The sequence below is a fragment of the Oculina patagonica genome, chromosome 6, assembly GCF_052425735.1.
Source record: "Oculina patagonica isolate OP01 chromosome 6, crgOcupat, whole genome shotgun sequence".
Classification (NCBI taxonomy): domain Eukaryota; kingdom Metazoa; phylum Cnidaria; class Anthozoa; order Scleractinia; family Oculinidae; genus Oculina; species Oculina patagonica.
This window is the reverse complement of record NC_135763.1, coordinates 10,243,165-10,268,610: the sequence shown is the minus strand read 5'-3', so window position 1 is coordinate 10,268,610 and position 25,446 is coordinate 10,243,165. Positions and strand designations below refer to the sequence as shown.

The 25,446-nt window shown below is 37.0% G+C and overlaps 2 protein-coding genes across 3 annotated transcripts; both read left to right on the top strand.

Annotated features, from left to right (window-relative positions):
* The first annotated feature begins 136 nt into the window (after nucleotides 1-136).
* LOC144656124 (protein MFI-like) lies at nucleotides 137-11,416 on the top strand. The gene is made up of 13 exons (XM_078516355.1): nucleotides 137-320; nucleotides 551-603; nucleotides 1,431-1,519; nucleotides 1,805-1,958; nucleotides 2,563-2,901; nucleotides 3,848-3,940; nucleotides 4,991-5,044; nucleotides 5,773-5,923; nucleotides 6,641-6,777; nucleotides 9,406-9,470; nucleotides 9,958-10,131; nucleotides 10,626-10,681; nucleotides 11,189-11,416. The coding sequence occupies exons 1-13, from the start codon at nucleotides 260-262 to the stop codon at nucleotides 11,242-11,244; spliced, it is 1,482 nt and encodes a 493-aa protein (XP_078372481.1). The 5' UTR covers nucleotides 137-259; the 3' UTR covers nucleotides 11,245-11,416.
* A 2,120-nt stretch (nucleotides 11,417-13,536) lies between these two features.
* On the top strand, nucleotides 13,537-25,320 carry LOC144656130 (myophilin-like). 2 transcript variants are annotated; one of them, XM_078516361.1, is made up of 6 exons: nucleotides 13,537-13,694; nucleotides 16,302-16,441; nucleotides 17,472-17,559; nucleotides 19,214-19,321; nucleotides 20,702-20,734; nucleotides 24,855-25,320. In XM_078516361.1, exons 1-6 carry the CDS (start codon nucleotides 13,644-13,646, stop codon nucleotides 25,050-25,052), a joined length of 618 nt encoding a protein of 205 aa, XP_078372487.1. In that variant the 5' UTR covers nucleotides 13,537-13,643; the 3' UTR covers nucleotides 25,053-25,320. The 2 variants fall into 2 exon arrangements, with proteins under 2 accessions (XP_078372487.1, XP_078372488.1); XM_078516362.1 differs by lacking the exon at nucleotides 24,855-25,320 and adding an exon at nucleotides 22,701-23,682.
* The last annotated feature ends 126 nt before the right edge of the window (nucleotides 25,321-25,446 follow it).

Below are 25,446 nucleotides of genomic sequence, written 5' to 3'. Positions count from 1 at the left end.
GTCCAATTCACCTGATCAGTGATGACAGTAGCTACGACACCAACTACTTACTCTACCCTGGAGTCTACCCTGGACAGTTTAAAAAAATTTCGCCCGCACTATATACAGTCAGCGGTTGTTCTGTTGCTACGTCTGGGAATCGATTATTTGCGTCGAATTTGACAACTTTTGGTAGGAAATTAGAGTAGATTACCCTACAAAAACTGAAAATAATGCCCAAAAATGTGTAGTCAGTGACGTTAAGTAGTAGGAATTAAATATGGCCACTATGTTGAGCCACGAGGAGGCCCGCCGGATTCTTGACGATGTAGATTTGCCAGGTGAGCCTAAGTCTAAGCTTATTTGTTTGTGTGCATGCCGACAATTTTACCCCGTTATTTGCTTAATAAATTATGAAAGAATCTTTTAAATATTAATGTTTTAAAGTAAGGAGTCACAACAACAAGACCTACGTGTTTCTTGTCAGCATATAAAGTTGACTGTAAGTGAAAATTTGGTGTTAGATACATTCGATAACTGATTGGGATCGCTTTCAACCAATTCATTGCAGGGGCTACTGTAAAAGACTTAAAGTTTGCTCTCGCCACAAAAGCAGAGAGACGGGTAAGTTCATCAGTCAAGTTTGAAATGATATAAAGTTATGAGCCCTAGAGAACAACATGGTACATACATATTGAAGCGTACAGGTAAAAGATTTTTTAGCTGTGAGTAGTACCAGAAGGTTAAATCCTTCGTTTGGCTTCACTACTAGATGTTCAGAGCTCTGCACCTAGGCTGATTTTAATGCATAAAAAGGCCAAGATTTGACTTCAATTAGTTGTGCAGTGTATGCAACTTATTTTCTACTTACTTGCTATGTGTGTGTTACTAGGGAAATGTGTCTAAACCTTACTGATCCTCAGTAACAAAATTCTTGCTTTTATTTGGTTCTCACACACTTATTTGTTATAATGTGATTAGTTATGAGAGCACAATTATGTGGATGTTGAATTTAAGAGCTATCCAATTAGTGTAATTGGATTGCTGTAATTGGACACCTAAAAATTATCCACAAATTGATTACTTTCTTTCTACCTGTGTCACTACTGCTTGTAATAATAATAACAATTAATGATAATGATAGTTGTAATGATGATGATAATGATGATGATGATTGCAGATTATTATACCTTTTTGGTATGCTATGGTGACAAATCAGGCTTGTTTGTTCCCACCACAAGCATATTTTGGCTTGACAGTATCTCACCAAAACACAAACCATGGCGGGTGACCAAATTTCCCTAAAATGGTATAACCATTCAGTGATGAGGAAATTTTTACCAAAAAGTACACCGTAATGTATTAGTAATTTTCTTTAATTATTATCTTTTAATTATATATTAAAATTAAATATTAATTAATATTTCTTTAATTATTACATTGTGAATCAGAAAACAATTGAAAGAGGTACAGATGAGCAGGAAGTGAAAACTGCTGCAGGCATTGAAATTCAGCGTATATGGAGAGGTTATTACACAAGGTTAGTTGTTTAATCCTTAGATCCAATTTTCTGTAAATTGATGGAAAGATTTCTGAACACTCACCTTAAAAAAAGTACCAGTTTAATGACTAACTAAAGAGGAACAGTTAGTCCAACCAAGTGCATTGACAAGTTCTACCTTGTGGAAAGCTGCATGCATTATTACTTGATAAAGCCTGCATGATATAGGGCATATGTTATGGAGCTTTAATAATTAACTTGAACTTACCAATCATAGTGCACATTATCTCTTCAACATTTAGTAACAAATAATTCTCATGGCAGATGTAAGCTGTTTGGAATTCTTCATCCAAGTGCTAGTGTCATGTCCACAGCTCTTGGCAGCAGATTCTTGCAAAGCCCATCACGGCTTAGTGATGTAAGGACAGTTACTCCCATGGCGCCCCACACCACACCACAACCTTTACATTCTTTGAAGGTGAGACTCAGATCTTGCACACAAACAATCATGAAGTTAAATTAGGCAAGATGTGTGTGTTACTGCTCTCATCCAATCAGAATGCAGTAATTTTGTTGAGTGTACTATAACTATTTATTTATTTGTTTATTTAAAATTCATTTCTTGATTATGATATTTATTTATGATTTATCACCGGTAATTTAAATTATTTATCAAATAATAAATTGTTTGAATATCAGTAAACTGTAGGAAACATCTGTTTTTACAAGGTTTTGTAGAAACCACATAGCTGTCTGATACCTGGGGAGCGGGGATAGGACAGTGGTGAGAGCGCTCGCTTCCCACCAATGTGGCCCGGGTTCGATTCCCGGACCTGGCGTCATATGTGGTTGAGTTTGTTGCTGGTTCTCATCCTTGCTCTGAGGGTTTTTTTCTGGGTTCTCTGGTTTTCCTCCCTCCACAAAACTTCTTAATTCCAATTCGATCGGGAATTCGAGGGCCACATGTTTGCCAGTCCAAAAACTGTTATGTGCAACCCTCGTAAAACAAAGTTAATTTAATTTGTTCTTGACTCCGTAATCATCCTACCCCTGAACTTGTTTTGCTTTTAAAATTGACACAGGGAGAACAAATTCCTGACAGTGCTTTGTCCAGAACAAAGAGAAAGTACAAAGAATATTGTGAAATTGCTGTGGCGCAGCAAGGCCCATCGTGTAATGTGATGACTTATACAGAATTCTGTGCTGTGCTCATCCAAGAATGGTGGCGCTCAGTGTTACTTAGACCAGCCATGCCCAGACCACCCCCTCCGACTACAGATGGAGGTGTATCAACAGCAGGCGTCGTTCAGCAACGTGGAGACACAGCTGGCACCACTGACACAGATGCTTCCGAGAGGAAAAGAGTCACAGACAGAGAGGAGGCAGCAAAGATTATTCAGAGATCTTGGCGGCAACACATTGTGAGATAATGTTTTTCTCAACACTACATGTACATGACATAGTGAATATATGAAAGATATATAATATTTGAACTGTGGATTAATGATGAAATCAGAGGGGGATAGAAATGAGGTCTGGGACCGAATAGCGATGTTCTCACAACTTGCAACATGATCAATTCTCGATCTAGTCAGCAAAATGATGTGATCCTCGCAGTCTGTAAGCAATTTATGCAATTGCATTTTTTAATCTGAAAAAAAAATTCAAGGCTACAAGCGAATTTAAACCCATGACCTCCGCGATACCTCTGCATTGCTCTACCAACTAAATGTCTTTCATGCCGGACATTAGAACCTACAATATTGAAACTATTAACTTATTATTTCTATAGCGCAAAATCAATGCATATATGATCTAATGTGCTTTACATAAATAGTTATCATAGTATTACAACAATAATGTATTTATATATATACCTATAAAAAACCGATGTAATTGAAATTGCTTAGAAACTTAAATAAAAAAGATTAAAGCCCCCAATACACATTTCGCCCCTGTCTATATTGACCTGCTTCCAATGTATCAAGGCCTCATATCTCAGTTGATGGAGCAATGCACTGGTGTCGTGGACATATTGCAGAGGTCATAGGTCCAAATCCTGTTGTCGCCTTGAAATTTTTTCAGGCTTAAACATGTAGTTGGTTAAATTGCTTACACACTGCGAGGATCACATCATTAATTTCACTTCATGTATAGTTGAGATGACAATGACATTTGGTTTGATGTTTTTGCCTTATAATTAAGATACACCCTCAATTTCTATGAGCATTACTCAACTCAGCTGCCCCTCTCTGGCTTTTCACTCCTAGACAAATTAGGTTCTACTGAATTGCTAAATAGGAGTCATTCAACTAGCTATAGCTATTAGAAAATGATTATTAATTTTATTGGTCCTTTGATCTCCAGGATGTCCAAGTGTACAGATATTACAGAGATCTAATCAACTTTAAATGTCGCGGAGACCCGTCCTCAATGCTAAAATGTATCAATCCAAGAGAGGTTAGTGTAGGACAGTGGACATCACTTATTATTACTACCGGGGATAACGTCAGCAGCCTGTGTATAAAATTTCGTCTGGTTCTGTTTTTTATATTTTTCTTCATCGTAGCCACAAACGTGCATGTTGATTCAAATTGATTGCAGATGTTTCTCGTAATTCCTGTAACCAAGTGTTTGTTTCCTGTGGAAGCATACCTTATTATAGGAAATTAACGCTTGGGTTTATTAAGGTATTTGAAATTAACGCGACTTAAATTAACGCGAATTAAAGGAAAAATTACTTCCCAATAAAAGAAATTAACCTGAAAGAGGGGGTAACATTTCAAAATGAAGGAAATTAACCCGACGTACATAACAGGAACAAGTTTATTTCAACACTTGTAGGCATATAATCTTAAACGAAAATAATGTTCGTGGTACTTTTCCCACTTTGAGCGTTCTTCGCAGTATCGGAGCAGTATCAATAATAGTGGCAGTTAAAATAATGCTTTTTTTCTTGGAGTCAAGAACGTCTGGACTGTAACGAGAAATTGGGGCCCAAATAATGGAAATTAACGTCATGGAAATTAACGCTCCACTTAATTAACGGTGCGGAAATTAACGTTAACAAAAATTAACGCGACTTAAATTAACGCGAATGTTTGAAATTCACGTTAATTTCATGACGCGTTAATTTCCTATAATAAGGTTATAGTGGCGAGATCATATCTGAAGTATTAAAATTAACTGCGACTATAAATTCCCTTCAAAAGCTCCCATCACTTTGAGCTTTTACCTAAAGTGTGTTTGATAGTAGCTCTTACCAATTTGCTTTCATCCTGGTAAATGTCCGATTTCATTCACAAAATATAAAATTTTATACCTTTTGAAACAAAAACCCTTGCAAATTGCATCTTTGTAACACAACTCCGCTTGAAGGTAAGTCAGAGTCACGCCTGAGCACATTTCAAGTTGTGAGCTTGGGGTCATTTGATTGAAATACTTTGAATTCCGTTTTTGCATAATTTTTACATTTATATTTATTTGTACATTTTTTTATATTTTTACAAGGCTGAACTTTTAGATGCAGCAGCTGGAGTGCACATTAAGTTCAGGCTGGCAGGAGTAAGTGTACATTGAATGTGATTCTATTCTGATTCTTAAGAGACCTATATAAATTCTTATTACCAACCAGTAACTGGAACCTTCATAGACTGTTCACAGTCCCCTATTTTTCCGTGAAGTCGTAGAGATCGATCATTCAGTCCGACGGGCCGCCATCTTGGTTTACAAACGCGAGCAAAAACTGGGGAGAGTGCAAAAATCCCATGGGTGGCGGGGCTGCGTTCGTAAACCAAGATGGCGGCCCGTCGGACTGAACGATCGATCTCTACGACTTCACGGAAAAATAGGGGACTGTGAACAGTTTAGAACCTTCAATACAAATTTTTAGAAGTATCAAAATATAATTAGTGTTTCAGTCAATAATGAGAATTATTTAAGTCATATGTATCATTTCGTGCTTGTTTTGGATGTGATCAGAGTTTAAAATTGTTCTTTTTTGTACAAGCAAGCCAGGAAAAAAACATTTTTAACAAATTGAGCTGTTTGTTGGTTACTTGAAAAAAATTGAGTCACTTTACCATCAGGAGTCAAATAACCTATAAACTTGCGCATACTGATTAGACCCTTCACCACTGAGCTACAGAAGGATATTTGTGGGAGCCAGGTCATAAAACTAGGAATTTAAATTTGGTGCAAAATAAAATCAGAAATCGTTAATTTTATTTTATTCTTTCTCGTTACGTTTTTCATTCTTGGCTTATTTCATACTTTATTTCAATGATTATTAGGAAAAATTTCCTCCCAATATCTACTACAAGATTTTCACTCACCACAACATTGTCGACATGTGTGCAAATGCTCCAAGAGATTACACCAAAGCTTCTAATAAACTACTTCCCGAGGAATATGTACACAACAAAGGGCAGAAAATGGATGGAGGTGAGCGCTTTCATTTGCCTAATATAAAAGATTGAGAAATGATGAATTCAGAGAGTTGCTTGTGTGCTTGCTTGTTTGCTAGCTTTCTTGCAAGTCACTAGAGAAGTAATTTTACAATTTTAATTTAATGGACACTTAATTATCTACTGAATGTAAAAAATGCGCTGTGCACAGAAAAGCAGACAGCTGGAGTGAAGATCTTTGCACTCATCGCAAGCCTATAGAATTAAGATGGATTCCGCTGAAGGTTCAAGCAATGAGTGCAAAAACTAAGTACCAAAAATCTACTTATAGTTGTAACATTTTATATACTATTTGAAACATCTCACTGAAATTCATTTGTCTTAGTGACCCCGTGATAAAACTCTAAAGCGTTCTCGAGAAAATTAAAGTGAAACCTCCTAAAAATGTTAAAACGTGTGCCATTTGTTTCAAACTGGCGTAAAACATCCGTTTTAACTGAAACATACCGGTAGATAATTTCAAATACATTTTTCTCTGGTGGGGTCAGCTTGAGAGCTAAAGTTTTGGTAGGTTTTTGTTAGCTGTGCTCAAACTGTTGCCATGCTATGAGATCTCTTTGGTAACTTTATTTTTGCCTGTATTGCTTGAATGTTCGGTGGAAACCATCCTAATGTGTTCAACTGTCAATCGACGACAACAAAATCTTTTCTGAATGGAGAAATAAAACTAAGTCTTTTGTTGCTGTTTTTTCAGATGACAGATCAGGTTGGTATCAAAGATGGGAAAACAATGGTTGGAGGCTGGTCTCTGACAGAGTGATGAAAAGAATTGATCAAGATCCTGTTGTTTATGAGTCAACGCTGAAAAAAGAGTTCTTCAGCCATAATAAGGTAATGGTGCATCAGGGTTTCCATTTAATTTTAGAGGGGCTGAAGGAGGTCTTGTCTGTAAGTCTTTAGAACTTAAGTCCTTAGCATTGGGACCAGTCCTGGGTTGGGGGGGGGGGGAGAGGGTACTTGACATAATCTCAGGTAGGGAGGTGCAGCCGGACCTTCTAAACCCTGACCCTGTTTAAGACAGGAAACCCCCTGATTTTCCTACCCTGTTTAAGACAGGAACCCCTGATTTTCCTACCCTGTTTAAGACAAAATGCCAATTTTTGATACCCTGTCTAGACCCTGCCCCGGTCAAAGAAGGTCCAAAAATAGCCTGGTCTGAATAGGGTTAAGCTTAGCATCAATGCAGAAATCAACATAAATCAGCAATAAGGAAGAATTTGCAAAAATTCAGATTGCGGCTAAAGTTCGTATAAATTTAAAAGCCTGAAAACCATACCCCATTGGGCTGCATGTCCCCCGTTAAGCCCCAGGGGACCAGAAGTGTAGCAGCTCTTGTAAGCTTGTAATTCTGCTGGTACTCTAGTGTGGTAGTTGCTATTGTTTTGGGGGCAAGAGGCATTGTTTCTTTTCAGTTGTTTGTTCTATGTGAGACTATGCGAGAGCTGCTACCTGACCCCTTGGGACCCCACCCATGTGACCATCACAAGAGTTCACATGAGCTATCCCACTATGTCTTGGAACAATAATTCATATGCCTCTAGAATAAACTCAGAGACTCAAAGGACAGTGCAGAATGCAATGGAGTCGACAATTAAAAGTATTGTTTGATGTTCGTGTTTATTTGCCTTATTTTACTTGCAATTAGATGTTGAAACACCACTTATATTCCTTTCCGGGTTTTTGTTACGCTAATAATCTTTGCAAACGTAACACGATACTTCTGTTCGTTTGTAACAAGATACTTTTGTTGTTTTCCTTGGAAATGCGGTAACGTGACCCTTTGTTCGTTTGTCTCTTTTTTTGGTTTCACGGCGACATCGATGGCATTTGTCTTCCTTTCAATAATAAAGCCAATTGTTTCACTTTAATTTAATTAAGTTGCGGTTTAAACTGCACGAAAGACGTTTCTCAAAAAGTAAAGAGCAAATCTAGTTTAAAAACATCTCTTTCGAAAGGTTTTTTAAAACGCAGTACAGCTAGAGTATTTTTATATCTTATTTATACATGTACATTTTGTTTTTGTTATTTTGTACTCTTATAGTCGATGTGATGTCTTAAACGATGTTATCAACTCAATAAATGTAGATGTAGATGTAGATGTAGAGTATTTGTTTCCTGGTTATCAGGAGTTTCACGCCGAAAATCCTGGTGCAAGTTTTTGCATTCCTAATTACGAAAGTGCTGTGAAAGTCTAAAAATCTAATTTAATTAATTTGCGGTTTTCACCCCAAGTCTGCAGGAGTCCCACCACAAACACGCAATACAAGCGATGTTCACGAGTTCCAGCAAAAAACGTAGACTAAACTGCGCATGCGTTTAGCGTAAAGTACGTTGCCCTAGAACGTCGAGTAGTACCACAAGGAAAGCAAAGGGTTTTCTGAAACAAATATATACCTTTGAGATCTTCATATGAAAGTAACGTAGATGTGCTCCAGGTTTTACCTAGGGGTACGTTCAGGTGCTCCCCACCCCCACCTCCTTCACAAGGAATAATTAATTAATTGATATTAATTAATTAATTGACTATTAAAGTTTACACACAAATAGCGCTATTTAGGGGCCTTGAACGAAGGGGTTTTCTTTTCGAGGGGTTTATGGGTTTAGCGGATGACAGCCCTCAACAAACCATCACAATAGTGCAATTCTGCACTAAAAAAGAAAGAAACTGTGTAGGTAGTATTAACCCTATTCAGACCGGGGGGGGCTTTTGAGGCCCGCGCTGACTTTGAACAATGTTATAACTTTTTTAAGAATTTAACCAAACGCTGCCAAACTAAATTCTGAGTTTTTCCTAAACAAGAATTATCTGGCAACCAAATAGGTAGGAGTTGGATGATGTGTCAGGAACTTGACATCACCATGGCAACGGCATTTTGACAGGCATGTTTTCCCAAATTTGTAATTTTGCGTTTTTCGCTGTTAATAAAAGATCAACTATAAAATGGCATTATTTTTACATTTTTACGGCTTTTAAGCACATTTTTATTCATTTTGAGTACTTTGCAATGATTTTGGGTGGTTTTCTGGCATTTTGGAAAAATTTTGAAATCCAAGATGGCGGATCCAAGATGGCGGCTGTTTTGACATCATGATGTAATTGTCACGTGATGTGACGTCAACCATCCCACGTGACGTATACCAAAAGAAAGAGTTTCGGACGTACAATACATCCTATAAGTTTCATAGTGATTGCTTAAATATTCTGGAAGTTACATAGGGGTTTAGGGGCTTAGCGGACGACAGACCCAACAAACCATCCCGATCTGAGAAGGTCCAAAAAAGACCGGTCTGAATAGGAGTATTAATAAACTAAGGCAAATGAAAATAGATGTTCCAGAGGGATAGAGGCTTTCAGTAAGCTTGCACCAAGCTTTTTAAAAAGAACCTGCTAGGAAACAGCAGGTCAGCCACTGACTATTATTAGTCAGTGGCTGTTAACTTCACTCCTTCTACATGTAGGTCGTCAGAAAGCAAGACGTTGAAAAGAAGCGGAAAAGGAAAAAAGTGGAGTGGATGAAAAAGATGTAAGTGCTGTTTTTTTGCTTCTTCTTGGGTATTCGTTTCATTCATTTTTAATTTGCAGTTCATTGCAAAAAAAAAAACACCTTGATGATTCACATAAAAGACAGCAGACACAGCTTAGTGCCAACTTAAATTCACAAAATAAAGTTAAAATGGCACTGAACCCCTTAACAAAAGTGCTGTCTGGCATCTCTGACAAGTAGATTTTCCTGTTTGACAAGTATCTTTTTTATGCTTTAATACTTGCCCAATGTACCCATTCAAGTCAATGCTAAATCACAAAAAGTAAACTGAGACAATAGTAAAACTACCCCAGGCAATCAAACTTGAGCTGCTGCTTGTCTGAAGGGCAAGCTGGGATTCAAGTATTTTTCAAGCTCCAAAAAACATTAGAGACTGTAGCTATCAAAGCTCAGGGTCTCTAAAGTTATTGGTCTATTGTAAAAGTCACATGAAGTAACTGTACTTATCCTATTTGCACTCTCTCAGGTACAAAGAGGGCATGTTGAAGGCACGGCATGGAGGTGATGTAGAGACTGAACAAGTTGTGCAGTCTGTAGCTGAAGGAATGCTCACTATCACAGACACCCGCGGACAGGATGCTGTGGAAGATTGGGAAGTGGATGAACTTCTGGAGTGGACTAACGGACTGAATTTTGACCAGTATGTTGATCAGGATTCTATTTCTCCTTACAATATCGACAGTCGTTATTTTTTTGTTGTTGTCAAACAAAATTGATAAGAATAGGATCGAAAGTTGATAAATTAGGGGTTTTGTCATTGTGTGCAATAGACCTCTGTAAATTCCCCATTTCAGATCACATGTTGTTCTCCAGAGAATTGTTCCGTTGTCGGGAAATTATTCATTCATTTCCACGTGTATTTGTTTAAATAAGAAAGAGATCAATCCAAAGGTTAAAATAACGTGGTCTGAAATGGGACAACAAACAAACGAAGCAAAAAAGGTCTATTCAGTCTATTGAATCGATATTAAATCTCAATCCTTTAGAAGCTCACAACTGAATGTTGTCAATTTGAATGGCCTATATTCTCTGAAGTTAGTGTTCTGACAAATTTTTGAGGTTTTAGGCTTTGCTTATTTTACTATGCAGTGTGACATCATATTATCAACTAATGGTCGTTCATATCTTATTCAGATATCTATATGACTGGAAAGAGATTGCCACAAGTGCAGGCTCAGAATATCAAACAGGTCAGTGGTAATAATCATCTATCATTTAAGGTCGTGATGTCAGGTAAAAGAAATTACATCTGTGCTACAACTGTTATGTGAAATCACTTGTTATGTAAAGTGATATGTGCGGTGAAACAAAGGACTGTCCTCAAGTTGCTCGAAGTTTCCCGAAACGTTGCTCAAAAGTTGCTCCAAAAAATCCAAAATGCTGCTTTTTATTAAGAAAATTTGCTAATTTCCCTTTGAAGTTTGGTAAGATTTCTAAGCATTTTCATGCAATTTCACTGCAACAAAAGTATCTAAATAACATTTGAATCCAAAAATGTGTTACAAGATTTCTTCTACTGAAAAAATTCGTGAAGATATTGATTATGTCATTCTTGCTCATTCTGCTAGTTAGACTAAGTTCAATTTGGAATAAAACTCAAAATATGGTCTTCGCTGCCTTGCCTCCAGAAATTTATCACTGCATGTTGGGGTGAAAGAGTTAATTTTTTCATGTTTTCTTTTTTCTTTTTCTTTCAGAGCAAACAAAGTTTCTGCCAGATGATCCCTTCTCACTGACGTTAATGTCTAGATAGCATTAGTCTTCCATAATTTATTTTTATATTGTGAATTACAGTGTAAGATAGCGTTTGTGATAGTAAATGATTGTACATAGTTTGTCGTTCGGAAATTGTAGTACATAAAAATATTTATCAGAGTGTGAGATAGTGACAGAGTGTAAGAAAAAAATAAAAACATGAAGCTGTTTTCACATTTTCTCATTTCAAAAGCACCTTGTTGTACCCTTTTCATAGAGCAGTGAATTTCTCAGAACCACTATATAGGTAAAGGGAAAAGTGTGCCCTCACTTATCAAGTTCTCATAGAACAGGGACATTTTCAAGATAGGTCACCAAAAAAAGAAAAATATGTAGCACGATCATATAAATAGATATGAACGGAAGAATAGCAGAATAGCATTACATTTTATCTCTGTTTCTCCTGAGGTTCAAGAGTGTGACCTCGGTCTTTCAAGCATCCAGGTATAGAAAGCGTGAAACCTCAAAGCTATTTTTATATTAGTTCTTATTTCGTTAGTATGCACATTTTGTCTGCCCCATTAGACCTGCTAGCTAGTGCCAATATATCATGTCAGTTGCAGCGTATTTGCAGTCTTTGCATGCCATGGAAGAGACCTGGCATTTAGGTTCATTTTGACGGCGGTTGTATATCTACAGTGAAATCACGTTTTTTCGAACCTCCCGATAACTCGAAACAAAAGTCGTCTCCCTCAGTCGCGCCGGTTGAACACTAATTCCCCCCCCCACCCCCCGATTTTTCGAACCAATTTTCGTTTCCCTTGGAGGTTCGAAAAATCGGGATTGCACCTGACTCGTCCCCAGTCGTCTTTTTCCTTCGCGTCTTGCAATTTTCGCATAAGAGACGACTGGGGACGAGTCAGGGGATTGCACTGTATTGTAATTTTGTGTAACTAAAAAGTAATTCACGATGCAGACATCTGTATCAATCTGTAGCCCATGACCCGAATACGTCGGATATATACGTGTTTGCAGAGAGCTGAAAATTAATGACGTCAGTAGTTAGTACCCATCCATGCGCGGTCGTGCCCCACGAAAAGTCGGCGGTTGAAACGCGGGGATCCCTTGGATAGGGAAAACCAGGAGATTTTATTACGCCATAAAACGTAGGAGGGTTAGTTACACCTTAAACTCGGAAACGCATATTAAATTAAAGGTAAAGAATCTAGAAGCAGGGCAGTGTATTTTCCGTACCAGCGCCAAAAAAGGAAATAATTCTTGCGTGAAATTGGTGGTCAAATCAAATTGAATGGACATTTGCTTATTTTGACATCTGCTCTAATAGTCTGAACTATCAAATACCCGCAAAAGATATGACCTGTCAATAGTCAAGATTACCATTCGCATAACAGGGAAAATTCTTAAAAATCTGCAGATGAAAAAAGATTGGAAAAGAGTATATGGTGACACAAAAATCGATATTGTAAGAGTCAGAATGTACGTTTTGAGAAGTGTCGAAAAGTTTTGCTGAGATAGATAGCTGTAGTGACATATTGATAACATCAATTTTAAAGAAGGTGTCACTGTAGTTTACGCATTTTATCAATACCGATTCTTGTTGTCAGGCTGGAATTTTATCACGAATTATTTAAAAATTCCTTCACATCGGACAACCAATATATTGCGCCATATTTCGTGTATTTGAAAAATTTTGCATCTAAAAAATGAAATAACATAGAGCTTTCTAGAATTAAAATTTGTTCATTCTGCTAACTTGATTTAATAATTATCTTAACATGTGTCGACTTTGCGGAGACATATTAAGACCCATCATTCTTCAAATCAATTTGAAAACTGTAAACTTTAAATTTCCATTTATGGACATTAAGTAACCATCTGGGATCTCGCTAGTGATTTAAATACCTTTGCAATACTCCGAGTTTTTATCATGACTTCAGTTCAGTCTAGTCTAGTATTTTAGACGACTTTACCCAAGTTCATTTATACGTTTTGGTTTCGCTTTTGTTCAGCAAAAGTGTATTTCATCATATTTAGGTGAGAATGACAATTCAATGGACAGAGACGTTCAAGTGGTTTCAAAAAAAAAATGTCACACATACTAAGTCGCCCTTCTCATTCTGCCAAAAAAAGAGAAAATTCTGAGAACCTTCCAGAATTCTTGTCTTTAACACTGTTAATAGTAACGATTTCTGGTCAAGAATGCAAAGTTTAATCGAAATGTTTCATTTAGCAAAACTGAAATCTTTGAAACATCCATTCCTTTTATCGTAGCAAATGAAACTTTATGTCATGACTCAAGTGCCCCGCCCAAATAGCTAGAATTCTGGGGCGCTGCATTATCAAGGGCCGTCTCTGTTGTTTGAGACACTTTTATTTTGTCGATCATAGTAGTAACTTCACCCGTTCCCTTGTGTTTCTCCTCGTGAACTAAACATCATGGCTGCAAGACCTAGAGGACATGGACTCTCAGCAGAGTTAGCACGCAAGGTAAGAGTTAAACTGAAATGGGGGTCTATTGCGCTTAGAAAATAGCATGGGGAACCAGCACCCAGCCCCGAGAACCAACATGGCCAACTCCCGATTTAAAGTACATGCTGCTTTGCGCCTTTGTTGGCTAGCTCAGTCAATGGCTTGTTTATTATAGCTTTGTTACAGCTTTTTATACATGGTTTTGAAGAATCGACTTAGTTCAGAGGTCTCAGTTATTATTTTTCGTTTGCCCAAGGTTCAGTACTCAGCCTGAGTCCGGGTATCATCTGGAGCCGTTATTTTAGCAGAATTTGCCCGTTTCTTTTCGGTTTTAGCTGCAAATCATTCTTGTTAGTCATCTTTTTGTCGCTACCATGTTCAGTCAAATTTTTGGCTAAAATGGAGCTCCATGCTAGAAACAGATTTTTAAATTGGCGTAAACTTGAAGTGCAGACTATTCAATTAAGCCGTCTTGTTTTCCCTAAATCTACTCAAGCATGTAGAAAAGCGAAACAAAGAAACTGTTATCCCTTTTGTTTGCTTACACTTTTCATTTAAACAGTGAAACATGTTTTAGAAACACATAAAAAAATTCTCTTCAGGCAACAAGTCTGATTTTTTAATAATGAAGTTTTTTTTATTTAATATTTAAAACCCCTCGATAGAACTCAATTGTCTGTCGGGTCACGCTATTGACAGAATTGAAATAATTACAAGGCAGGAAGTCAGACGTCTTGTGAATGTAACAATTCTAGAAGAATGGAAGGTCAATTTTCGAATTTTCTAAGTTGGGAACCGCAGCCGTTCTTAGTGTCGTCACCGAGGAACGTTGCGTGACGACACTAAAAACGGCTGCGAGACACTGGGTTCTAATCTTTTCATCCCAGTCTTTCTCCGCCTATTTTAAGATGGCGGCACCGGCGTTTCAAGTTCTGTTGCTTTTTCGTACGAGCATATAATTTAAATATTTTACACATGTTTGGAACACTGAAGCAAGTGGCAAAGCCGATGTTTAGGCCAGTGTGAGTAAACTTGAACTTTTGGGTTATTATTATGTTATGCCCAGAAGCAGAAAAATTCTAAAACTAACAAGTATTTTTTATCAAAAGTCTTACCAACTTTAGTTCTTATAAACACAATGATATCTCTAAAAATACAACTCCCACCACAAAGCTTAAGGTCAGTGACCCGTTTCTGTAATTGTCAATCAACAATAAAAAGGTCAGAGATGTCTTTGATTTCTCTAAATATAATAAACGTATTTAATTCAAGTGTGCTCTGAAAACTATAAAATGTTCATAAATGTGCATTTTTTGACTAAATAGCATTTAAAATGACAGATAAATATTGTTCAAAAAATCAAAATCAACCTACCTTTCTGGAAGCGTGTGTAGCGAAAATTGACGATCAACGCACTTGTTATAAAGTTGGTTACCACATTTGAGGGGTCAAAGGCAAATCTCCTGACCCTGGGCTGCGACTGACAATCAAATGGGAGAGAAGAGAAAGGGAGTAAAAGGAGAAGGGAACCTGCCCAGGGGGGAAGGGGGGCGGTACTCAAAGTATACATGACGGGCTGGGGGATCCGATGTATTTTTTTGGGTTGAAAATTTACCTGCTCAGTATTTTTTTGGGTCAAGGGAGCTGTCACATATTTTTTTCGGTATTATTTTTTTGGGTCTTATCTCCGAGTGCTCAAATTTTCGTTTCGGGTTTTCATTGGGATCAGTGGATCAGAAAAATATTCATTCAAACTTTTTTTCAGCGGCATGTGTTCTGGAAAAACTGTTTATATTAAGAAGACAATACAATGTACATTTGTAATCTTGTTTTCCTTTTCCTGTTTTCTCTATGACTCATGACTCACTGTAAATGTGGAGCAGAAGGGAGGACAAAGAGACATTAACGGACATACCAATTTCATAAGCTGATTGATGCAAACCGTAATCATGCATTAGAAAGTTCTGCTTAATTGAATAAATCAATATTGAGGTATTAAGTCTTGTCTTTTTTTGGGTTTGCAATATGAAGCTCCGTCGGGTCCCCCCCCCCTGTCATGTATACTTTGAGTACCCCTCTGAGGGCACCTGTCTCAGCCTTAACAGGGATGTCTAAGGGCCAGCTGGGCAGCTGCCAGCTAATTTCACCAGCTGAAATAGAACTTAAATCCGGCTCAAATTTTACATGAAAACAGAGACTTGGGTAAACTTTAACAGCTGCCAAGGCTATTATAGCCGGCTGGGCTTGTTGATGAGCTAGCTTAGTGTTTTCTTAGCTACATCCCTGGCTTAATTACAGAATACACAGCTACTTATTTGCATGTCATTTAATAAGAATAGCAGTGTTGAAATCTAAAAGTTGTTAAACATGTTTTTATAAAGGCAAAAATGATGTTTCAATTTACAAAAAGAATGTGTTGCTGTTTTTAAATCATGTGTAACAGCTTTTATATTTCATCTGAAGAAGGCTAAAGCACTAGTCGAAACATCTTGAAAGAAACAATTTAAAAAAAAGAAATTCTCTTAGCATCAAACCACCAGCAAACTACTGGTTTGTCATCTCTTGACTACAATAACACTATTTTTAAACTATTTACTATTTGATTCTTTGTGGTTTGTATCACAGAAAGATGCCAAGTATAATGAAGAGGAAGAGAAAGCAGCCCGAGAGTGGATTGAAGCTGTCTTGGGGAGAAATGTCTTTGGTGATAAATCTGGTGCTGATGATGTCCAGGAAATCTTGGCTGATGGAAAAGTCCTTATAGAGTTAGTATAATGAATTATTCTTAGTACACAACTTCATTTTACTGCAACTGTATAAAAATAAATGGCACACACTACATGCAGAAGTGATTGCATTTCACAAGGGAGTCTTGAATAAATTCAGGAAATTTGTCAAAAATTAACAGAAATAAAAGCAGCTGACAACCTCTGTGTAGCTGTCTAGCTCTTGTAGTGTGTCATCCAACTCAATACTCTTGCGAGCAAGCTCAAACACTGTCTTATAATACAGTAAACACCCGCATATAAGAACCTAAAATTTAAGAACCCTGTTTGGCTAAAATTTTCATTTTAAACCCCCTTTTACGACTGAATTTATTCAGGAGTATAGTGGGTAGCCATGGTTGGTCGGTTGGTCCATCATCTGTAAACTTCTCATTGCAACTCCGCTGACCAGCAGATATACTTGTAGAAAGAGTGTAGCAAGGCGGCCGTATAAAAGCAGCCGTATAGAGGCGGTCTTTTAAATTTAAAGGGATTTACAAGAAAAACCAGAAGCAAAGAAACAAAATATGGCTGACAATTGCGTGTAGAATTAAGTAATCGACCGCCAAAAAGTGAACATTGAGAGCCATTAATCATCATTAATCGATCGATGACTTTCGTGTCTATCTTTCGAGCTAGCGTCGTACATGAAGGAGCATTCTAAAATTAAATCGGGTTTCACATAAGCTTCATTAACAATGTATCTATCTAGAAACCAGAGCGTTGGCTAAAATCGAGTGCTTGGCTGCTTGTTTGCAAGAAAAGGAAAAGCTTTTCAGATGAAACAGCACAAGTACATTCATACCTGAATCAGTCTATATGTTCTGATATATTTATTTATGGCTTACATGTAAATTATTCTGCAATGCATACCTACAGAGTGATATAATAAACAAACCATGTTAGTGCTACGGGTTAAAAAAAAGGAAAAAATAGTCTCCTCTGGGATTTGAACCCACGACCTCCTGCACCCCAGACGTACATAAGGTTTTCCTGTATTTAAATTCACAATGTTTTTTTTTTCTCACAGACTGGCCAACACACTACGCACAGCAGACCCAAACAATAGCTGCGGCTGCGAAATCAAAGCAAACACCATGAACCAACCATTCAAAAAGGTGTGCTAATTTACTATAAGATGCCAAATAGCAAAATTATGGATCACCAATTTCCTCTATAAGCAGTGCCTTCAGGCAATCATGTTACAGTGGAACCTCGATTTAACGAAGGGCCAAGGGACTGGGGAAATTTGTTCGTTATATCAAGAGTTCGTTATATCGAAAACCTCGAATTCATGAATTTTAGGAAAAACAACCAAAATATTCGTTATATCGAGGTATAGTTAATATTTAATTTTCAACGGTGTTATGTTGCACTGGACTGCACTGCCCAGCATTTCCGGATCTGATCAATTACTAATAAACATTCGTTCTTTAATGTCCATACGAAGCTATTGTCTCAGTACAGATCTGTATATAGCTACGGTACTAAAGCCTGAACAGGCAAACAAACCTACTTAATGCGTTCTCCATTTAAGAAATTCCTCAAAATGAACATGATAACAAAACGCTTCAGGGACCGTGTGCCTTGTGCCGTGTCTTCCACTTATTTTTAAAGCACAGAGGACAAATATCGGTGGAAGTAGTTGGTAAACGAAGAAACAAAGGCATTCGACTATAGGAATTCTATCTATGTATTTCTTTTCCACAAGAAGCCTTCAAAGAGGATAAAGTCGATCTGTTGAGGTTTTTTGTGTTTGTCACAGTTTGTATATGTATACAGCTAGCGCTGTAATGATCTGTTGCCCTCTTGTTTAATACAGGATTAAAAAAATTCAATCTTTGTTGGTTTGATTCGTACTCATGTTACGTTACATGGTGACATTTATTCGTTATATCGAGGTATATTTTGCGTTTGGGCTTCTGGATTGTGTTCGTTATAACGAGGATTTCGTTAAATCGAGGTTCGTTATATCGAGGTTCTGTTCCATACATTTACTGTAATTTTGGCCGGGCTGAAGAAAATCGTTCGTTATACCGAGGACTTTGTTATATAGAGGTTCGTTAAATTGAGGTTCCACTGTAGTCATATTCAGGAAAACATGTCCTAGACTTGACAATGTTGAATACGAACTACTGTGATTTCCTGCTGGAATGTCTCATAGAGAGAAATAGGATTAATAAGGCCTGATGGGGTTTACCTATGCAGTGCTCCTCCAGATTGACTTGAATCAAATGTTTTCTCTTTCAATGGATCTAAACTCCATGATCCAAGATAGAGCAAGTTTAGTTGTGTGGTGTTGGAAATAGAATATGCCCCAGCAATGTATGTGTTAGAGCAAAGCTGAATACTATAATAATAATAATAATAATAATAAAATAATAATAATAATAATAATAATAATAATAATAATTACGAATTTGAAAAATTCGTAAATATGATACAGTAAAATTTTTTTTTTAAAAAAACTACTTAATTGTTGTCTTGATTATGATTCATTATAATTATCTTGTGTTTTGGCTAAATTGTGCAGTTCCAGAAAATATCCATACCCACCCCATGGGTGGTCATTGGAAATTTGAGGGGGGAGGGGGCTCAAAAACCAAAATTGTTAATGGAAAGTATGGGACTTAACTGAGTTTCCAGGGGGGTTGGGGATTCAAACCAAAAAAACACATCCATAGGAGAGGTACATTTAATTATATGGATATTTTCTGGAACAACACATTTTCAATTTTTTTTCTTTACATTTTTGACAATTTTTTTTTTCAGATGGAGAATATTGAAAAGTACTTGACTTTTTGTGAAAAATACCTAGGAGTAGAAAAAGGAGACCAATTCCAGACTGTTGACTTGTATGAAAAGCAAAATATGTATGCGGTAAGTAAACAGAATTTGATTGCAATGCATAAAATTAATAGTCTGGTCTGCCTGACCTGCCAGTTATTATTTTCATTGTATTATATTAATTTTTGTTTCAGTGTTAATGTCACAGTTCCTACGAAGTTTTACTTTAAAATAATCAGACACAAAACCACACCGTATATGGCGTAAAGGGGGGAACACCGCTCCGCAATCGGCGTGACAGACGAACTTCCGTTGCGTGACCAAAAGCCAAACTTATCTCCCCAGCGGTAAAACCCGCGCTGGATCGGACAAGTCGGCAAGGCCAAAAGCTTATGCGCCCTAGAAGTCTAACTCTAAACGGCACTACGAGCTGACCTCCGGTCAGCATCGTGCTAGAGTGTAGACAGTTGTCAAGCCTTACTTATCTCCCCAGCACTACGAGCCGACTCCGCCGGCACGTGCTGGATCGGACAAGAAGAGGCATAAGAGCGTAAAAAAGCGCCACTAAAATAGCGAAAACGAAGCTTGGGGAAGTCGCTGCGAGACTTAACCGATAGCGTCATGCAAGAGGTGAACCCCAGTTTATTCAATTAATTACAACAACAATGAAGCCTCCAAAGGGAGGGAGGGTGGGATTTACAAATTTCGAACTAGGTTACAGTAACACAAGCGATACAACTAGCGAATGATGCTAAAGTTCATTCTATAAACTTTTATAGCCAGACAGTTGTCTGGATTTAGGCCAATGGCAAATAGTGTACCATAGAAAGCAAGGATCTCATGCAGGCTTAAACGAGACATGAATAGAGATATTTAAAAGACTAGCCATACAAAATGCATTTCGATATAATTGTGCTAGACAGTGTTGCAACATTTATATCTAAACGGCCATTGTAATCATTGTCCTTTCGAGACAAGAAAAGCGTACAGTTTCATTGCGTTACATTACACAATCAAAATAAACATTAACGACCCCGCAGGGGCCACGAGCGTCTCGCTCCATTAACTGCGCTTTAATGTTTGGCCTTAAAGCTTAATTTAACCACATTAATTGGCCCTGAAAAGCCCCATTTGGGGATTACTTTAACTATAATTGTTAGCGGCTACTAATTTTAGCGAGTTGAGCAAAAAACGCTAAATTTAGTCCTTGCTAAAAATTTGTCTCGGTCAAATTTAATATTGACTTGTTAAATTTAAGTACCACCCCAAAAAGAAACAAAATTAAGCACAGTCGACTTGAAAAAGTTCTTTTTAAAATAAATGCCGGTAGCTTTGTTCTTTCTGGCAATGCAAATGTTTATTCACGTTCAAGTGAGTTTGTTCTGATCAGACAGTGGAATAAGTAATGGTACGTGTTAAACTAGTCCTTTAAAATATAAGGTAGACTTTTAAGTTTCCATTCTTCCATTTCAGGTCATCTGTCAGCTTCATGCATGTGGACGCAGGGTAAGCATAGTATAGATTTGTTGTTACAGTTTGTACATGATGGTATTTAGTTAATACCTACAAAGTGTGGAACCTCTTTTATTACAGTGTGTCTACTCCAACCAAGGCCACCCAAGCAAATTCTTCACAAATCGACCAAATTATAGTGATTGTATGTTAAAACAAGTAAGGTTACCATATATACAGTCGAAGCTCTCGTAAGCGGACACCCTCGGGACGCGAAAAAAGTGTCTGTAACTGGAGCTGGCCGCTTACGAGAATGGTTCTCGTAAGCGGCCACTAGAGGTGTAGGGGAAAGATGGCCGCTTACGGGAGCTTGCCCAGCTAACAATAACTGGACGGACGTAGATGACGACAAAACAAGCACTGAAATGTGGTCCTGTAATTACTGTAAAATCGTTATCATAAACGGCGATGTGAATTTGATTTATAATAACAAGATACAGAGGTTGTTAGTAGGATTTTCTTTCGGGTGTCCGCTTACGGGAGCTTAAAAACAAAGAAAAAGTCTAAATCGTAATCTCTGAAAGTGTCCGTGGCCGGTTACGGGAATGTCCACTTACGAGAATGTAAAAATACAGAGTTTGTATGGGAGTTAAAACGGGGTTTCAAACAAGGTGGCCGTAAGTAGAGCTGTCCGCTTACGAGAGTGTCCGTTAAGAGAGCTTCGACTGTACCTTCAAGGGGTGATTTTTTCTAAAATATTTGTTTTCAAGCCATGCAGCTGCAAGAAGATCCACAATTTGTGGGAAATCTACTGTTAACATATAAGGTGTTCATTCCCTATTTTGCCCAGATTATGACAGCTGGCCTTGGTTGGAGTAGTCCCACTCTAATCGCCAAAATTAAATCAATAGATAGTGTACTTTTCAACAATAATTCAGTTCAATAAAAGAATGTTTGAAATAAATACATAATCAGGACTGTCATTAAGTTTTTAAGCATCCATTACATTAAAGTTATCACCCATATAGCATTTCGCTCTCTACGCAAGTGTTACATGGCACCAATCAACATCTTCATTTATTACAATGAGTAAACTCAGCTGTAACAGGTTTTGTGGTTTATGGCCTTTAATGAAACCCCATATTTATAATATTAATGACTCTATGTGGGCACCTAATTAAGGACAGGGCACTTCATTGATGGTGGGAACTCCATACAGTCAACTCTTTCTAAGATGGACACCATCGGGACTGGCTCCAACTGTCTGTCTTTAAGAGAGGTGTCCGTCTTATAGGGAGTTTAGATAGAGTAAAATGACTGAAAAAGGCAGGAACGGGACCAACACTAGGTGTCTCTCTTGTAGAGGTGTCCGTTAAGAGAGAGTTGACTGTATCACTCTTACTGGCATTCAGTCAGATAATAAATTACTGGTATTTAGTTAGCCTGTAAGTGAAGTGCATAATGAGTAGGCAATGGATAGCGCAGGGTTGTTCGAAAGACAATTAACACTAATCCTCTACTTAAAGGTTTACAAGGCTTTAATATCTCTTGTCTAAACTGGAGGATTGAAAATATAAACAGACAACCTTACCTCCCTTTAAGAGATACAAAACTGAAATCCAAAGTCATGCTTACCCTGGATAATAGCTTATTAATAATAATTTGTCTTTGAACAACGAGACGGAGACCTCTACTTTGTTAATTGATACATTAAGCATTCCTCTCGCCCCATATTATCCACTTATCAATCAAAAAGTCTTCAATTTATAATAAATCAACTGGTTTGAAAATTTATTGAATGAGTTACCCAAACAAACTTTTTCTTTTGTTCTTTTATCCCTTATTGTAATTTATAACTTTAAAGTTTTTCTGCCTGATTTTGATATTTTGATATTATTTATTTGAAGACTTCATTTGAAATTATGTGACATGAATCCCCCCAATTTGTCACACAATTTCAAACCACTTCATTCATACCCATACTCACTCATGCAATCATGTATATACCTACTATGGACAGGCTGCAGCAAAAGGTTTAAGCATTCCCCAGTTGGGACCTAAAGAAGCTACAGCAAACAAGCGCGAGTTCACTGAGGAGCAGCTCAAGGAGGGACAAAATGTGATTGGGCTTCAGATGGGGTCAAATAAAGGAGCCTCGCAGTCAGGAGACCATTTTGGACGTCCAAGGCAGGTGGCTGGTGCAAACGTGTACAAATAAGCCCCAATGGTTTCCTGCCTCGTACCGCCCAAGACAGGTGGCGAGAATTGACATCTACAAATAAGTTCTGACCGAAAAAGAAAGTTTAATACTTGGATTGGACTGATGTGGCTTAATTTTTTCTTTAGTGTTACCATGGAAACATTTGTCAATTGCTCTATTGTGCTATTTCTTACACTGTTTGTCATATTTAGTAATTTAAAATTTTAATTGTTGACTCAGCAAAAGTTAGTCTTTATTGTAGCATTTTGTTGCATATCAATAGCTTTGTGGAATGGATGATATGAGAAATATCTGAAAGATAACAATTTGCAGTTTTAATCATAGTAGATTGAGGTTTTAGGGGACTTTGATTGTCAAAATAATTATTTGTGTATCTCAATTGTTCAAGAACGGCACCTTATGATAAAGCCTAGCCAATAATTAATCAACCGTTATAAAATATTTTGCAATTCAATGTCTCGAACATGTTTTTTATACATGCTTGTTACAGTATCACTGTCTTGACCACCACTGAACAGAAATCATACTAAAAACGTAATTTCAAGCATTTATTAATTATGGTGATCTTTGTGTGAATTATGCCATAAAACTGTGATTTTTGATAATTTTTCGTGCATACTTTAATCAATCTTTGATTCTAAATTTATTGTGAAGATTGTTATTGCAAATTATGTTATTATATTTCATTTTATATTCACTGTAAGTTGTTATTAAATTTCTACATTTTTAGTATATTCAGCAATAAAGATACATTTGGAATAGCTATCAAATATGTCATAAACCTGTTTGTCATCCTTTTAATATGTTATGAATTATTGTTCATTCACTTAGCCAACAGACAAATAACGTGTAGAACGGTCAGTGTACCTTGCTATAGAGAGTTAGTTTATTGTATTTTCGTAATGTTTAATAAATGAGCAGCAGTGTTTTATGCGCCTCGTGTTTTAGACTTGATAAAACACGAACTGCGAATTTCTTGAGCGGCTTAAAAATCTTCTAATGTAGATCAACTCATTCTTGCACTAATATTTAGATATGGGCTTATTTTGGCCTAGAAAATTGGACGTAAAGTTCAGCCGTGACTTTATTACTTTATTATTACTTTTATTATTACACTCATTAAACATTAATTTCTTTTGTATTTTCTTTATGAATTATTAATGAGTTTTTTAATTGGTTTTAAATTACAGCATTAAGCATTTTGTACAGATTGTTTAGGCAAAGGTGATGATTGTAAATTAAGCATCTAAGTACTATGTACATTTGATATCAAATTTATTTCCTTGTGGTTTGACCTTTGCTAGCACTGTTCAGTTGCGGAAATTTTTGAGTCTAGTAAGGCAGATATAGGTAGCACAATTATTAGGCAAAATACACAATAAGAAAAGAGGATGTTTTGTAGTTTTTTGCCAGAGCAGGTTTTTCAGCAAGATTTCAACTAGGAAGATTACAGTTAAATTAAAGAAATACACTTAGCACATAATTGTACAAGCTTTCCATCTGGCACTCTTATCAGTCATGGTATACGTGATCAGAAACACTTCATCTTAGCAGTCTTAAGAGCACCTCACCAATCACTGAATCATTTGGTAAGGTAAGTCCACTTTCATATTCATTTTTCGCAGCTGTATATACGTGCATGAAGATTGTGTGAATTTTCGCAGCTGTATATACGTGCATGAAGATTGTGTGAATATATTAAATTGTTCTTGTACACGGTCTGTCGGTATAAAAAAATTGAATCTTAAACTGGAATCTTAAAGATAAACTTATTAAAAAATATGCTGTTTTTTTTTTAAAAAAAAAGCAGAATAATTATTGTTAGTTGGGCATTCAACTTCAGAATTGGTATGTTAGTAAAAGGTAAAGTAAATAAACTTGTACAATGATGTAGTTTTATAATCTGTGAAGAGCTTAAGTAATTTTTTTCTTTCTTTATCTTATCTCTGACAGGCTGGGGCTAAGGGCCTGAGTGTTCCTTCTCTGGGTCCTAAAGAAGCTGAAGCAAATGTGCGTGAATTCACAGAGGAGCAGCTCAAGGAGGGCCAGAATGTGATTGGGCTCCAGATGGGGTCCAATAAAGGAGCCTCTCAGTCAGGAGACCATTATGGCCGCCCAAGGCAGATTGCCGGAGACACTGCTTATAACTAACAGACCTTAAGAACCAAGAAAGTACCCGTCACTGATGGAAATCAATCTCAGTTTTTGATTGGTGGTAGATATCATAAGCAGTCTGTGATTTCTTTAACAGTTAGAATAGATTTTAACGGCAACATAGACATACAGTGTATTTTCTTTAAAGTAACTGAGTGCAAAACTAAGCTACTTTTAGTAGTTTTCATAGCCAAATCACTTGCAAATGAATGAATGAAAGAATGAGATTTGTGTTGAATAAATTGTGTCAGCTTTATCACCATAATCACAATTTTGTTTCTGACATTAATTATATTAAGGTTGGACATGTTGACAGCGACATGTTGGGACAAAATTATGTACATTTCACACAAGGGGATGTGTTGGTGTTACCATGACAACTCGTGTTGCA

Bases quoted from the DNA above. Each gene is read 5' to 3' on its own strand.
- LOC144656124 (XM_078516355.1), top strand. From the start codon at position 260: ATGGCCACTATGTTGAGCCACGAGGAGGCCCGCCGGATTCTTGACGAT. The intron at 9,471-9,957 runs GTAAGTGCTGTT...GCACTCTCTCAG, and splicing joins GTGGAGTGGATGAAAAAGAT to GTACAAAGAGGGCATGTTGA. The intron at 10,682-11,188 runs GTCAGTGGTAAT...TTTTTCTTTCAG, and splicing joins AGGCTCAGAATATCAAACAG to AGCAAACAAAGTTTCTGCCA.
- LOC144656130 (XM_078516361.1), top strand. From the start codon at position 13,644: ATGGCTGCAAGACCTAGAGGACATGGACTCTCAGCAGAGTTAGCACGC. The intron at 13,695-16,301 runs GTAAGAGTTAAA...TTTGTATCACAG, and splicing joins CAGCAGAGTTAGCACGCAAG to AAAGATGCCAAGTATAATGA. The intron at 19,322-20,701 runs GTAAGTAAACAG...CTTCCATTTCAG, and splicing joins AAAAGCAAAATATGTATGCG to GTCATCTGTCAGCTTCATGC.